We start from the raw sequence: 16,378 nt of genomic DNA on the forward strand, positions 1-16,378 counted from the left end.
GAAACTTTCCATATTAAAAAGTTAAAAAGAAATAAAAGAAAGCAAATTAGGACTGGGAAATGAAGCATCTTAAGTTTTGAAAAAAGAAAGAAAAAAAAAGAAAGAAAACTCAAAATTAGCACTTACATGTTACTGATAGGTTATGACATAAACCTTCAGCCCTTAGAACTGTCATAAGAAGACAATACTACTCACCATCCTCATGGTCGAATCTTCCCAAAACAAAGTTGATTCCAATCCATGCATAAACCCCTAAGTAAGAAATACAAAAGCCCTTGCTTAATTCTCTACTGCTATAGCATGTATATACCTCTCCCAGGGCTGCTCTTTTCCTCCTTTTCTTGGGAAAAAAGTGATAACAGTATTTTATTCCACACTCTCAGTGTATGAATTTAAAATCTTTTATCTTGTGATGTTTTTCCCTTTTAAAATTATTTGCATTTTCTAAATTTCCTACAATGAATAGGAATTAATGTATAAAAATCAATGTTAAAAGATAAAAATCTTGGAGTGCTAGTTCTGGGCAAGCACTCTCACCCTGTCTCCCCACTGACTACAGGTATAAACTCTGGATAGAATATATGGAGCAGCTTTCTGAGAACTCTGAAAGTAAATGATAGTGGGCACACTGGGACAGCGATCAGACTTTAAAGTACCACCAAAACCACAGTGAGTTTCCCATTTTTCCCCCTCAGATACTGCCTGGCCTGGACTCAAAATCAGCTTGAAATACAAAAGTACACACCAGATGTGGACAGAAAGAACTTCAAGACTTTGCTTTGTGGTCCAAGGATCAGAAAAGGGGACTCCAAAGGTTCAGAAAGAGTGGTGAGAAATTCCTTGCTTTTTAAAAAATTTTGTTCTCTCCTACCCCAGGCAATCCTGCAACAGCAGAGGTAGAGACTGGGTAGATGCCTAAACCTCTGAGGGATGTGAATCCTTCTTTCTGACCAGAGGAGCTAGAGCCTCAAGAGCTGGGCCAAATCCCTATTGCTTTTTTTTTTCTCCCTCTGTCCTCTACCACTTAGCCTTGGATACAGATGCAGTCATGGGAAATGCATGGCAGAGTGGGCAAATTAAATCCCTGGCTTTCTGACCTAAGGACCGTGAAAGTGAACCTCAGGGAACCAGAAAGTATTGGGGAGATTGTGGAGAGTGGGGAATAAACTGGTGTAGGAACTCCTGGGCTCACATGCATGATCTGACTCTAAACAACATATCAAAGCTTTTGAGAACTGACATACTGGCTAGTCAACCCATTTGTATGGGCTGCGCCCAGGTTCAGACTGGCCACAGGCTGGCATACACATGGGACAAATCCAAATAGCCGTGCCAAAGCTTTGAAAAACGAATCAACAGAATCACAGCCCACAGAAGGCAGGTCAGAACTTAAGGCTTAAACCTAACCAGTCTGCTAAGACAAAAAAAAATTAACATTCTCTTTATGATTGAAACAAGACCCAGGGTCTAACAATGTAATATTCAAAATATCCAGGATACAATATAAAATGACTTGTCATACAAAGAACTAGGAAAATCTCAACCTTTCCAATCTCAAGGGAAAAGATGCCAACCCTGAGATGACACAGGTGTTGGAATTATCAAGTAAAGCAGCTATACAGCCAGGAAATAAGAGCAGTCTTCCAATGAATGGAAAGATAGAAAGTCTCAGCAAAGAAATGGAGTAAAACCAAACGGGAATTTTAGGACTGAAAAAGGCAATACTGGATTGAAAAAGGTGAATCTTTTCCTTTACGTGAACTGCAGCTAGAAGACAAAAGATTTTCTGTTTTTCAAGAAATGGAAACATAATTCATCATACAGGCCACATTTGGGCTACATGAGAACATGCATTCAACTCCACCCCAAAACTACAAACCCCAAGTGCAAGCTTTTACTCCTCAAGGCACAATACCTTCCTGCTTCCCAGAGATCACTTCTGCCTGAGACTGAGAAAAGAGGAAGTCAAACTCCAGAGGTAAATCTTTCACTAGATCAGCCAAGATAGCCAACTGCTTCCTGCAAGAAAGAACAAAAAACCTAAGAGTTAATGGTTAAACTCTCTTCTCACAAACAACCTCAACTTGACCTTCTACTTAGCCTTGTTAGACCTCACTGTTCACCTACCCAAGACACTTGATCCCTGCTTCTGTTTGGTACCCCCTTCAAGATTTCAAAGGTTTAAAATTACTCAAAAGTATAGCCTCCTCAGGGCAGGAATAAAGACGTAGACATAGAGAATGGACTTGTAGACACAGCATAGAGAATGGACTTGTAGACACAGGGCGGCGGGGGTGGTGGTGGGGAAGCTGGGGCAAAGTGAGAGTAGCATCGACATATATACACTACCGAATGTAAAATAGTTAGCTAGTGGGAAGCAGCAGCGTAGCACAGGGAGATCAGCTCGTGCTTTGCGATGACCTAGAGGGGTGGGACAGGGAGGGTGGGAGGGAGGCTCAAGAGGGAGGCGATATGGGGATATATGTATGCATATGGCTGATTCACTTTGTTGTATAACAGAAACTAACACAGTATTGTGAAGCAATTATACTCCAATAAAGAGCTATCAAAAAAAAAAAAGTATAGCCTCCTTCTTAAAAGGCAATATGGTAACAGTAATACTTACCCTTTATACAATGTTACAATTCAAATAGTATTAAAAGATGAGACTATGGTTCTATGCCTCTCACAGGCTAAGTATGGATAAGCTGCAGGAAACTGAAACACAGTTTCATAATCTATAAAACAGATGTAATTACGTTATTGCTAACCACTATGAAAGGAGGCTGTTATATTGAGGAACACAATCTCATCCTTAGATCTCACACAATACAGAAAAAGTGTCTCACATCACCACATAAGAAGCACTGTTTGGCCCACAAATTTTTACATGATCCTTCACATTAACAATGAACTTTTAAATCTCCTTTTCCATATTTCAAGGGTTGATTTTTTTTTCTTTATAAAAATCTTATCATTTGGAAAACCCAGATCAGGATCAAAATCCAAAGGTCATAATTTGGGGATGACGCTTGAAGCTTAGTATCTACAGGGCTGTTTTGTCCTCTAAAGTTTTATGTTATTAGTATTATCAGATAAAGACAAGCAAAGAAACAAAGCTAGAGGTAATCATATAAATCTAGAGACAATGCTGCTTAAAAATAAGAGTAATTATCTTGGATTTTTAAGATTACTCATTACAAAAATATTCTGCTGGCTATACTGGTTGTCAGCATGACTTGGTGAAGAATGTTATTAGCACTTGAAAGTGAAAATTACATTTAAAGTAATAATCTTCCAATATATAATGTCATTGTTATACACAAGAAATTTTTATGATAAAAATTTCATATGGGGAACTAGAGGTGCTATTTTGCCCTCCTTATTGGATATGGTTCTAAACTACCCAAAGAAGAGGGCTTGCTGGTTTTGGTGATGACATGGAAGAATGGGTACCAACACACATTGCTGTTTGGAATATAAATTACTGGTACAACCTTTCTAAAGGGCAATCTGGGACTATGTATCAAAATTTTTAATGTGCTTAACCTTTGACCCAGCAACTACATTTTAAGACATTTATTGCAATGAAATCATCAGATAAGAATACAAAGAGAAAAAATACTACAGCATTATTTATAACAATGAAAAACTGGAAATAACCTAAATGCACATACATCAGTAGTGACTGGCTAAATAATTTATGGTATAGTCATGCAATGTAATAGTACAGAGATGTTAAAAGAAATGAGGTCAATTTATATCTACATGTATTGACATGAAAAGATGTCCAATATATTTTGAGTTCCAACAGGTTACAAAACAGTACATATAATATGATCCCAATTTATGTTAATAAACAAAACACTCTTCATGTATTACACAGGACAGGACAGAACTTTCATTTTCTAAAATTCAATATTGTTTCTTTATTAAAAAAAAACATTTTATGGCAAAACATTGACAACTGTTGAAGCTGGGTGGCAAGTAAATGGGGATTCATTACATCATTCTCTCTACTTCTATATACATTTGAAATTTCCCATAATAAAGTTTTTTTTTTCTTAAATTATCACTTTGTAATTCTTTAAAGGTATTTCCATTACAAACTAAAAAGGCAGTGGAACAAATTCTGTTAGTCTAGGCCTTCGGCAAAAAAATAAAACCTAGTGCTAATAAATCCAAAATACAGTCTAGGGGATTCAAACCCATTTTGAATATTGTTCACAAATGCTAATAAATTAACAAAGCATTAATTATACAAAACAGGTTCTTGCAGTGATTGTTACACTTACGTCAACAACTATAGCTACCTTAGAGGTAGCAATGATTTCATAAGCCCAGGGTAGATCTAGGCATTATTAAAAGAGGTGATCAAAAAACAAGTTAAAGGCAAGTTCTTTAAAAATTCTTAAGATAAAATAAATATTAATATTCAGAGCTTCCATGATGACAGGGGACATCTTAGACAAATGGGGTGGAGCTACATAGTTGGTTTTGTTTAAATAGAAACTTCTTTGACAAACAGAGGAAAGGCTGGGCAGTGCCAGGAGATGAGGCAATCCTCTCCTTTGCTCCAGACACACAAAATGTGGCCATTTCATCACCCTGCTGGTTGGCTCTGCCTTTTTGACCTCCGAGTCAGCTTTTTCTCTGATCCTCCACCCTCCTTCCTTGTTTGTGAGACCTTAGTCCACAGCCCTGTGATGTGGCACCACCTATGTCATCCATACTCTTCCCATGGTTTCTAAAATTTTGAATGATGTATTACTTATGTCAAAAACAAAAATTCTAAATTGCACATGTAGTATGATTACAATTTTGTAGAAGTTACACATAGATATACAGAGAGAAAGGAATAGGACAAAATGAAACATTTTTGATAGGATAGTAGAATTATAACTTCTTTGTTTTGATCTTAAGATTTCCTTTAATGATGTAAGGTTCTAGCAATAACATTTTAAACTTTAGTTTTAAAAATAAGTAAAAACAAACAAACAAAAAAAAAAAATTTAAAGACCAAGATGTATGGGAAAACAAGGAGCTAGAAGGCCTTTCAGATTGACAAATGGCTACATAAAATAATCTGCTTCTCAACAGTAAACCAGTAACTCTGTGTCTGAGCAGAAGGAAAGTAGTCAACTGGAAGAAGTGTTGACACACATGTCTGGCACAAGCAGAATGGAGCCCTACACACATGGCAGAGGTTTTCATTGCTGTTGGCCAAGTATATGAAATGAAACTTTGTGGAAAAGGGAACTGCTATTTATCAAGGAAAAACATTTAAGCTAATAAAAAATACCCGATGACTATGAGACTGTGAACATTCCAGAAGGATGGGTGCTCAAGTTAAGGGAGCTCATTCCTACCTCAAGACCATAATAAGTATGGAGGGGTCAGGGAGGTGTCAAAGGGGAGAAATCACAAACAAGGAGGGGTCTGACCTAAGCATAGCTGCTGCCTCTTCGTCTTCCTCCTCTTTCAGTGAAGGAAGAAGGATCAGGTGGCAAGAAGCCAGGCTGAACTGCCAAGGTCAAGTGGAAAAGGCTTAACCAGCAGGGGTTGAAAAAAGTGGTCTAAAGCAATGGAGACTAAGCTTTGCAAGCAGCACCAACTATCACCAGGGAGCCAGGCAAAGTTATAGAGAAAACCCCATTCCTACCAGAGCCCTCCTACTAGCCCCCAGGTACCCAGTCCCTCAGGTGACCCTCCTACTACCCTTCTGAAATTATGCTCCCCCTCTAGGTGCCTCATGATCCAAATTTATTACATCACCACTGCTCCCAACCCTCAATCAAAACTAAGAATCATTACAGCCATCTCGAACAGATATTGATCCCAAAGAAGCAAATGACATGGAGGTGTGATCAACTGATTGTGAAACAACGGGGTGTAGGAGTGGCTCTGCTCTATTTTGAGCAAGAAGTCTTTTAGTGCCACCTGTCAACTCTGTGTGCTATACCCACATCCTGCCTTCAGACCAGGGAACCACAGAGAATAATGTATGAAACTGCACTTTCAACTCTTGTGCCACCCACTCTCCTGCATCTCACCTCTCGGAGAGAAGCCTCATGCCTGCTGTGCATAGGATGTAAAGGGGGGTCTCCTTGTGCTTCCTCACAGGCACATGAGCAGCAGCAAAGCTCAGCAGAGGACGAAGGTAATCGCTGGCATGTTCTGGAGTGTCTGCCATTGCAGAGATTCCTTAAGTAAGATAAGATACTTTCTTTAAAGAGCAGATCACATAGACTCAGAAGACTGATACCCCATAAGGTTCTGTTTAAGGTCCTAAACATTTATTTCATAAGAGTAGGGCAGCAATGAATCCCTCCCATTATCCAGAACCTCCAGAAGAAAAGGGTAGCTTTCTTTCTCCCTCTTCTCTTCTGTCCTCTCATTTCTGTAGCAGATAAAAGAGACTGACAATGAAATATATTCCATTTAGTACCTGGCTTGATTTTTTTAACCACTGGTTGGCTGTTACGGTCTCTCATCTGTTTGATGTCCAGCAAGTCATGAGGATTCCCATTATGTCTTGGCCAGAAATAAACAAAAATCCGAGAGCCACTGCTGCCACAGTCCACAACAAGTCCATAATTTAGATTTGGGTCTTCAGTGTCAGTAGCTTCAAGATCTCCTACTCGAGCCAAATACCTAAGCCGGGCAAAAAGAGAAACTAGTGTTAGGGAAATAGCACCACCACTTAATTCATCTGTTCGTGAGTCTTCATTAAGTGCCTACATGTGCCAGGCACATGGGACTACACATCCTAACAAAGGAATGAAACAATATTGACCATATTTACTGATGTATATGAGGCAACAGCTGGTTTATACTGAAATTAGGTAACCAAAAGACTCCCCTAAGTTTGGGGGCAGTTCTGAAACTGGCCAGGGTAGCAAATCTTTTACTAAGCATTAAAGGGCTTCTAGGCCTGAGTAAATACTGAGCCACTAAATTTGAGGGGGGTTTGCTATGCACACTAGATAACTAAAGCAATTCTAATAATTTCTTTTCTATTTATCTATCCTTTCTGTATATAAACATGAAGAATATGGTGGAATGATACCTGGCTGACAGCAGGAAGACGGAACAAGTAAAGATGTTACCACCAAAACCCCAAGGTTTGAGTCTCAGCTCTAGCACTTTCTATGTTTTGTGAGCCTCAGGAAATTACTTCTCTCAAGCTGCTCCCTCATCTGTGAAATGAGGGTAGTTAGGAGTCTCTACCCTCAGAGAGACAATGCATGTTGAGCAGCTAGCACAGCGCTGTGCTGCTACCTCTGCTCTTATTGTCACATGATAACTATTGGGAGAACAAATAGCAGAAGACTCTCTGGAGAAAAGGGTTGAAATATCCAGAAAGAAAAGAAGGCTAAAAGCTGGTAAAACCCTTCTTCTGAGTGATGAGGCTTTAATAAATATTAAAGTTTCCTCAGAGTGTAAGGGTCTGAAGAGTACAAATGTCACTGATGACTCCTCTTCAAAGGCTTCACCTGAACAGGAGCCCGGTGAGAGTGAGAATGGCTTTTAGCTTATTACTCAAAAAAGGAGAGCTCTTTCTTGGTGCTAATATATAATGCATGGTAGGCAGACTAAAATTTTGCCTTCTAGATTCTTTTAAATTTGAATAAATACTACCAGAGGTTGAGCTAATAATTGAATGAATATTCTGAAAGTAATGTTGTGAATTTTTTCAAGTAATACACCTAAACTCCCTTCTGCCCTATCATCCAACAGTGCCTTTAGAGCTAACCCCCAGATCCCCAAGACCCTTACACAGAACCCTTTAGAACTAGCTTCTGTGAAGCCTGAAACTAATATAATGGGGGAGGAAGGTTCTTTTAAACAGAATATTCAACATTACAAATACAAAAGGGGCCCATGCAAGTGAGGGGCCTTGAATTGCAGGTAACATTCCCTTCACAGTAAATCCAGAAAAGTAAGCCATGTGTCATACCTCTCAGAACAATCTAGCCTGTGTTTACTGGTGATTTCACATTGCTACACAGACTACAAAGTTCCTCATTTTGGACAGAAAAGCAAACTTGATGAAAAGAAGACTGTGTAGAAACAGTTCTGAAATCAAAAAAGTAGAGCTGAGTACCTTTCCTATTCTGTAACACAAAATGCATTTTTTTAAAAAGAGGAGAACATATATTTGAGCTTCAATACAATGCTGTAAATTATTGCATAGGATAGGGTCAGGTAGAACCTTTTTCTGGATCTGATATGACAGTGAGTTGCGGGAAGTGAAGCAGATGGTAAAAGTCTGTTACACACTAGAAAGTTTACAGTCCTAAAGATTCCATTCCACCACAGACTTTCCCATTCTAATCAAATGATTGGGCTGAAACGGGCTCACAATCCACCAATCAACTCATAACAGCTCACTTCTATCACAGGAAAGCTGGGCAGACATCTGTGCACCACAGATAGGAAAGAAATAGGCAAGATAATCCATCTCGAGCCCAAAGTGACTTTTCATTTCTCATCAGCAATCTTTCTACTTCACAGATCTTTATCTGCTTTCCTTCTCTGAAAACCACCCCTTCTACTTCTCTTTGACAAGATTCTGGATCCTGTCCCCTCCTGCTTAATGAATAACTTTTTCCAGTACATTGGTTCTCAAAATTTTGGGGCTCAGGACCCCTTTATAGTCTTAAAAAAATTATTGGACCCCAAAGAGCTTTTGTGGTACATCTATCTATATTTACCATGTTAGAAATAAAACAGAACATTTAAAAATATTTATTTAGACACAATAGCAAACTCATTACATATCAACATATTTTATGAAAAACAACTATTTTCTAAAACAAAGAAGTTAGAAGAGTGGTATTGTTTTAGAGTTCTGCAAATCTCTTTAGTGTCTCGATTAATAGAAGAAAACTAGATTCTCATATTTGCTTCGGTACTCAATCTGTTACGATAAGTTGTTCTGATTGAAGTATATGAAGAAAAATCAAGCTTCACCCAGATATGTTGTTGGAAAAGGGAAGAGTACTTTTTAGATCATTGGTACTACACTGAAACTCAACAAGTGGAGTTTCTTAAAGGTTGGTTGCAATGTGGAATCTAAACTCTAAGAACTTCTCATACTGTTACATTAAAATGCACTGGTCTATCTTTCACTTTAATTTGCTTTTACCCATGCGTAATGTTGTCACATCATATACTGGAAAATACTGGTTCGCTGAGCTATGCAAATCTTAACGTTGACACATTTCATTCTACCAAAAAAACCACACACATTCATTAATATCACTACCAATTTTATCAAAAAAGTCTTTTAAGTATTGGGAAGCTATCAAACTCACAGTGGCAGATACAAATTTCCCCAACTTCTAATTTTCACTTAAAAGCTCAAATTTTATCACTGGCAATAAATACTGACAGTTATTTTCCTTAAAGTGACAGGTTTTTACTTCATTCATTTTCAAGAAAATGTCTATGAAATACCCACATCTGAAATCTACAGTTTTTCTGACAGTTATTCTTTCAAGTGAAAAATAGTATTCCATGACTGTGTTCAGCTCACAACTCAAACAATTGCCTAAGTGCTTTTCCTTGAGACAACCTGAGTATGCAACAGAAGTGCTTAATTCCTATTTCCCATTTTGTCACACAGAATATTAAAAAGATATTCTTAAGTGGAATTAGACTTTTCTTCCCACTGCAATTGTGTGACAATGAAGACTACCATAACTACTAGTATAACTTGGTGCTCTATCTTGATTTGTGCTAAGGCACCAGCAGTTTTACCCACCATTGCTTTTGCGTCATCAGTGTAAATGTCAACTCAGTGAAAAAGGCAAATAATATCACCATAGCCAAAAGGTAGAAGCAACTCAGATGTCCATGACAGATGAATGGATAAACAAAATGTGGTATATACATACAATGGAATATGATTCAGCCTTTAAAAAAAGAAGGAAATCCTGCCATACGCTACAACATGGGTGAACCTTGAGGACATTATGCTAAGTGAAATAAGCCAGTCACAAAAGACAAACACTAGATAATTCCACTTATATGAAGTATGTAAAGTAAGCAAATTCATAGAAACAGAAAATGGGATAGTGGTTACCAGGGGCTGGGGATAGGGAAAAATTAGGGGGTGTTGTCTAATGGGTATAGAGTTTCAGATTTGCAAGATGAAAAAGTTCTGGAGATTGGCTGCATAGCCATGTGAATATACTTAACAGTACTGAACTATACACTTAAAAATGGTTAAGATGGGTAAATTGTGTTATGTGTTTTTAAACACAATTTTTTAAAAGGGCAAACAACATCTTAGTATTATTATCAAAATAGTTTTGGCCTCACAGACTCCCTGAAAGGATCTCAGAGACTCCCAAGCGTCAGTAAGCACTTTGAGAACCACTACTCTAATGCGACCTTTTTTCCTTCTAACATCCGTTTGCTTCTCTACCTATTCCTCCCCCTTTCCCTTCTTTGATATGGCTTCCCAGTTCTCTAGAAGCCTCCCCTCTCCACTTCTAATTCTAATTCTCTTGCCATTTCCACCACATCTGCAATGACTCCCTCCACTGAAGTCTTGAACGTCTCAAAGTCATCCACGAGGGCTGGAATCAACTTCTTCTAAACTTCTGGGTTTTTAAAAAAATTTTTAAATTGAGGTGTGGTTGATTTACAATGTTGTGTTAGTTTCTGATGTACAGCAAAGTGATTTGGTTATACATATACATATTTTCATATTCTTTTCCATTGTGATTTATAACAGGATATTGAATACAGAAAAGAAAAAAAAAAAAGAAGCCTCCCCTCAACAAGCTGATTCTTGTAATGATCTAAAAAAGGCCTCCTCCTTCTGTTCTAACATGTGGAGTGTCATTATTCTCTTTAAGCAGTTTGCTTACATTTCAGTATGAGCCCTAAGACTTCTTTCATATTTGTTTGCTCCACCTCTCCATTTAGACTCTCAGCTTCTCAAGAGTAATTACCTTAACTGCATACCTCAATACAGTCACAATGTTCCTCACATTTCTCTGATACGTATCAATCAATACTGATTGCCTTGGGCCTAGAGCTCACAATATGAAGCTGCTAGTTTGTTAACTAACATAATAATTCATCTATGTCTTTGTATAGCTATATTCAAAATCAGTTGGTCTCCTTAGAAAATTTCAATGGCTTTCCAAAGCATCCTGTCATCCTTTTTGGTTCCTGTCAAGATAAGCAACTTTACAGCTCTAATTTGGGTACAACTCAACTTTGCTTTCTCTTCTCTTAGAAGTCGCCATGTGTGCATTGGCAGAAAAAAGTCAGCTGACACTAGAATACAAGGGAGAAAGATAGGACCAGATGACATTTACGTTACATTTCCCACTTGAATCCTTGATCAGTTGCTTCAGGCCACAGAAAGTTCTGGAATTCTGACCTCTTATGACCTAATCAGGCTTCTTACACTTTTCAAGCACCTGAAGGTCTTCCTCTGTCTAGGCTCCTAACACGGATGGATCACTGGTCCTTTCTTGGATATTTTCATTTCTGATTTGCAGTCCTAGCCTTAGCCATCGTGGTTAATTACTTGCATTGCTGGATCCTTCTGCTTTGCTGATACTGCACTAAGTCAACCCCTAAAGAAGACCTAAAGCCCAAGAGAAAAGTTCCAAAAGCTTTGGACCCCTCACATCCACCGTCCCAGGAGAGATCTGATTCACCATCACATGCACTTACCCCCGCCTCACACACATATATCCTATTTGAGAAACATGATTTCCCTCTGGTCACTGCTGAGTCAATGAAAAGAAAGATACCCACGTATACATCACCCAAGGCAGAATTGGAAGACATTGCTTTTCGTTGCCATTATCCTCAAGACATTAACAGCATTAGAGCAATAACTAACCAAACCATTACCTAGCTTACAAAATCAACGCTAATTATACCACTTCTAGAGTTCAAAAAGAACTCAGTAATATGCCAAAAGTCCATTAAAGTGATCCCCCATCAGCATGGAGCTACCACCTCTTTGATGAATGTCATCGTATCCCAACTCTGTTCAAGGCTCGAAACCAAATATAATGACATTATAGCCAAAGCAGCTGTGCATGACTGACGACAGCAATGCATACCCAGAAAAGCATCTTGCAAGGTTACTACTTATCTCCTAACAAGATTAATCAGAGCAGTCACGAACATTTATAATCTAAAGCTCTGCTTATAAACATTATAAACACCATTAAGGACAAGTAAATGAATAAATGAATAAATGCAAATAAATGCCTTCAATTTCACCAGCAAAATCTCTGAATTTTTCCACTGTACATAAGAACCCTTAACTTCATCTGTATATCTGTTTATCATTTTTATTCTAACCATAAGTAATGGCTCTTTTTCACTTGCTTTAAACAGGATTAAAACTCCTAAGGAAGGTCAGTATTGAGCCGACTGCTGACACAGTAGCTCTCATTCGCAGTTATTCCCAGATGGCAAAGGAACATGAAGGCACCACCTTTCAATAGCTACATTCTTCAGGACAATAAGTCAACCAGACAAAAATTTCCCCACTAATAAAGACAGTAGTGGGGCTACCAAAAAGTGAACAATATTAAACATTAAGGTGAAAAAGAAATGTACTGAATATACAGAACATTTAAGTAAGAACGGTTCACTGTTTGTCTTGCACGATATGTATGAATACATGCTAAAAGTACCCCTTATACTAAAAATTATTAATAAATTTTAACAATTTACCCAGTATCCAGGACTAGCACTTTCCAGCAGAACGTTCTGATATGATGGAAATATTCCCTTTCTGCACTGTCTGATAGGATAGCTACTAGCCACATGTGGCCAATGAACACTCGAAATGTGACTAGTACAAATAAGGAATTGAATTTTTATTTTATTTAATTTTAATTAATTTACATTTAAATAGCCTCTGTGGGTAGTGGCTACCCTATTGGATACCACAGCGTAGACAGTGTTTGTTGAGTAAGTGAATAGATGAATGAATAAATGGGTGTAAAATATGAACTAAGTAGGATGAAGTTGTTGGAGCGCATCTTATATGCCACATGCTAGATAAATAGTTGATTAAAACACATCTAACAAAAATTATTCTTAAAAATAGCTTTGCTGTGCGTGGTCGGGGGAAGGCAAGAGGTATATGGGAAACCTCTCTGTACTTCTGCTCAATTTAGCTGTGAATCTAAAACTACTCTAAAAAATAAAGCTTGTTTTAGAAATATAAATTTTAAAAAAATTCTGGATTCTATCCTTACTGACACCCATCATTCTGTAAATTTACCTTTTCCTAAATTCTAGTTCTGACGCAAACCTTCTGCTCTCTCCTTCCAGAAGCAATGTGGGTATATGTTTGTAAAACAACAGCTCTTCAGCTTTGAAACTACTGAGGGAAAACCCCCGTGCAGGCTTCTAAAATCCTGGGCCATATCACCTCAAAGGTGATATGCTATATATACACTAATATGTATAAAATAGATAACTAATAAGAACCTGCTGTATAAAAAATAAATAAAATAAAATTTAAAAATTAAAAAGAAAAAAGAAGTGATATGCTAGGTTCCACCAATGGCTGAAAAATTCAAATTAAAACATTTTTTTCAATATAAAATATTGATATAATTTCATCATGTGAATTAAGAACAATTTAAGTTGGAAAAAATATGACTATATTCAATGTATGTAATGTAAAAATCACAACCACAAGCACTTGTCCTAATTTTTTATAAGCTGTTGAACTTGAGTGTTGGGTGTTTTCATCAATTCCTAATTATTTGTTTAATCATTTTATCATCAGCTAGTGCTTACCAGTGCCTAAGTAGGTAACAGCTGCCACAAAAAAGAAATTCTGGAAGGAAAAAGTTTAAATGGAGATAATGCTTCCCCTTATCTTCATTGCATATTTGCAGGGCACAAAACAGAATTAGAGAACAGAAAAATCAAGATTATTCCAAATAATACTAATAAGACTAATAACTGTGATGTACCAGGCAGTCCTAGGTGTTTTTCTTTTTTACTCCAAATGACAAGACAAGGCAGGCATTTTACCTCCACTTTATACTTAAAGAAATGAGATCCCAGAATACAGCACCTGTCTGAGATAACCCAACTAGAGAATGACGGGCTGATTAGCTCTAAAATCAATCCTCTTTCCCCTATACCACAATACCTCGTTCCCAAATAAATATAACTAAACTGTAGAGCAATGGTTCCCAACTTAGGCTGCATATTAGAATCACCTTGAGAAAAAGTCCAGTTATTTGCATTTTTTAAAGGTCCCCAAGTGATTCGGATACATAAAGTTGAAAACCACTGACTTAAAGTCATCGTTAACACAAATAATTAGACTGTATAATAAAATAGTTTTAACAAAATGTGTAGAACTGTTTAGCACTATAGAAACGGTCTGTAGAAATTCTGAGTTACTGAGTCTACTTTTTTTTTTTTGGCTGTGTTGGGTCATCGTTGCTGAGCGCGGGCTTTCCCTAGTTGCGGCGAGCAGGGGCTACTCTTCATTGAGGTGCACAGGCTTCTCATTGCGGTGGCTTGTCTTGTTGTGGAGCACTGGCTCTAGATGCGTGGGCTTCAGTAGTTGTGGCACGCTGGCTCAGTAGTTGTGGCTTGCAGGTTCTAGAGCACAGGCTCAGTAGTTGTGGCACATGGGCTTAGTTGCTCCGCGGCATGTGGGATCTTCCCGGACCAGGGCTCGAACCCAGGTCCCCTGCATTGACAGGCGGATTCTTAACCACTGTGCCACCAGGGAAGCCCCTGAGTCTACTTTTAATAAATTTCCTCTCTCCTGCCTCACTGTCAAGATGTCAGTACGTTATTAATTACTGTCATCAATGTGCCCGCATCTAATGACCATCACACCCTTCCCACTACCACCATTCTAACTTGTTATTATTTGCTGTGTCCTGAGACAAGAGAGAACTAAGCTAATTACAACAGTATGCACATTACACAGTACTATATTTAAAATGGATAACCAACAAGGACCTACTATATAGCACAAGAAACTCTGCTCAATATTATGTAACAACCTAAATGGGGCAAGAATTTGAACAAGAATAGATATATGTATATGTATAACTGAATTGCTCTGCTGTACGCCTGAAACTAACACAACATTGTTAACAAACTACACTCCAATATAAAATAAAAAGTTAAAAAAACAAAAACAAAAAAACAGTATGTAAAACAAAAGTAAACAGCCTCTATGTGAGAGCCTTTCTTATCAGTATAGTACATAAGCTCTTAGTACATGAACTCAGTGATATCAAATTTGGTTACTCATGAGCCTCTTCTGATTAATTCTGATTCTTAACTTTATTCCTCATTCTTGACTATGTACAGTTCCTGATTCTTTATTCCTGATTCTACATAGTTATACTTAAACTATTATCTCATCAGGAAACAATTATTCCTTCACATCTGCCTCCCTAACTAGATTATTAACTCCATGAGTGCAGGGGCCACGTTTTATTCATCTTTGTACCCTAGTGCCTAGCACAGAGTCACACACACAGCAAGCTCTCAACAGATGTTTGCTTCCTAAATGACTCATGTAGGCAGCCATGAGTGAAGTTTAAGGACACATGGTAATTTGTGGCCATATGCACATAACCTTTCATTAAAGAACAAGGAGCTCTAGGCTATATGGCTGCTGGCTGCTCAGCCAGAGCACTACAGGGTGTGAGGATTTTGTTAAGATCACTACACAGGCACAGTCTGTGTGTTCCTTAGCTCTGTGGCTAACTTGTTTCAGTTAATTCAGCGTAAGTATCTATTGAATCTGGCCACCTGAGTTTAGTGGTAGATAAGAACTATCAGATCACTCTACCTCCCACGTATCCCTCAGATGCATTTACTTCTCTTCATCATCATTGCTGCCACCCAAGTCTAGGCCACCATCATCTCTCTACTGGAGGATTCCAATTCATTCTCCACCATGCCATCAAAGTGACCTTTCTGTAAAAAGCATTTCTGATCATATCACTCTTCAAAGCCTTTCAAAGTCTTCCCTCTGCCCTTAAGATAAAGTCTAAACCCCCTAAAATGGCTTAACAGGCCCAGCCTGATCTACCTCTCCAGCTATATAGATCACCACTCACTGCCTAGTAGTCTTTACTCCAGCCATATTATCCTACATAGAATTCCATAATTAGACCATGCTATGTTCCAGTGAGAAACTGTGCTCAGGTATGTCAAGAAAACCTCAATAAGCATTTAAAAAACTCAAATTATGGGCTCAGTTTTCCAAAGCTACAGGCTTCTTAAGACCAATTGTTGACAACACAAGTCATCTATCTAAACAAGTGTTTCCTCTTCGAAAAGGAAGAAAGAAAAATACAAAGGAATAGTGCTGCTAGAGGAGAAAAGT

General features: G+C 38.0%; 1 protein-coding gene across 10 annotated transcripts in view; it reads right to left on the reverse strand.

The window, feature by feature from the left end:
• Window positions 1-16,378, reverse strand: part of ENTPD7 (ectonucleoside triphosphate diphosphohydrolase 7) — a 168,109-nt gene that overhangs the window by 44,287 nt on the left and 107,444 nt on the right. For all 10 annotated transcript variants that reach the window (XR_005016734.1, XR_005016736.1, XR_005016733.1 and 7 more), the window contains 4 exons: window positions 6,449-6,654; window positions 6,054-6,204; window positions 1,916-2,019; window positions 196-252 (listed from right to left, as the gene is read on the reverse strand). Coding sequence is in view for 6 of the 10 variants with exons in the window: in XM_036827757.1 (XP_036683652.1) it covers window positions 196-252; window positions 1,916-2,019; window positions 6,054-6,204; window positions 6,449-6,654 (518 nt within the window). In the remaining 4 variants the exon portion in view is untranslated. The remainder of the gene's footprint in view (window positions 1-195; window positions 253-1,915; window positions 2,020-6,053; window positions 6,205-6,448; window positions 6,655-16,378) is intronic.

This window comes from Balaenoptera musculus, chromosome 16 (assembly GCF_009873245.2).
Source record: "Balaenoptera musculus isolate JJ_BM4_2016_0621 chromosome 16, mBalMus1.pri.v3, whole genome shotgun sequence".
Taxonomy (NCBI): Eukaryota; Metazoa; Chordata; class Mammalia; order Artiodactyla; family Balaenopteridae; genus Balaenoptera; species Balaenoptera musculus.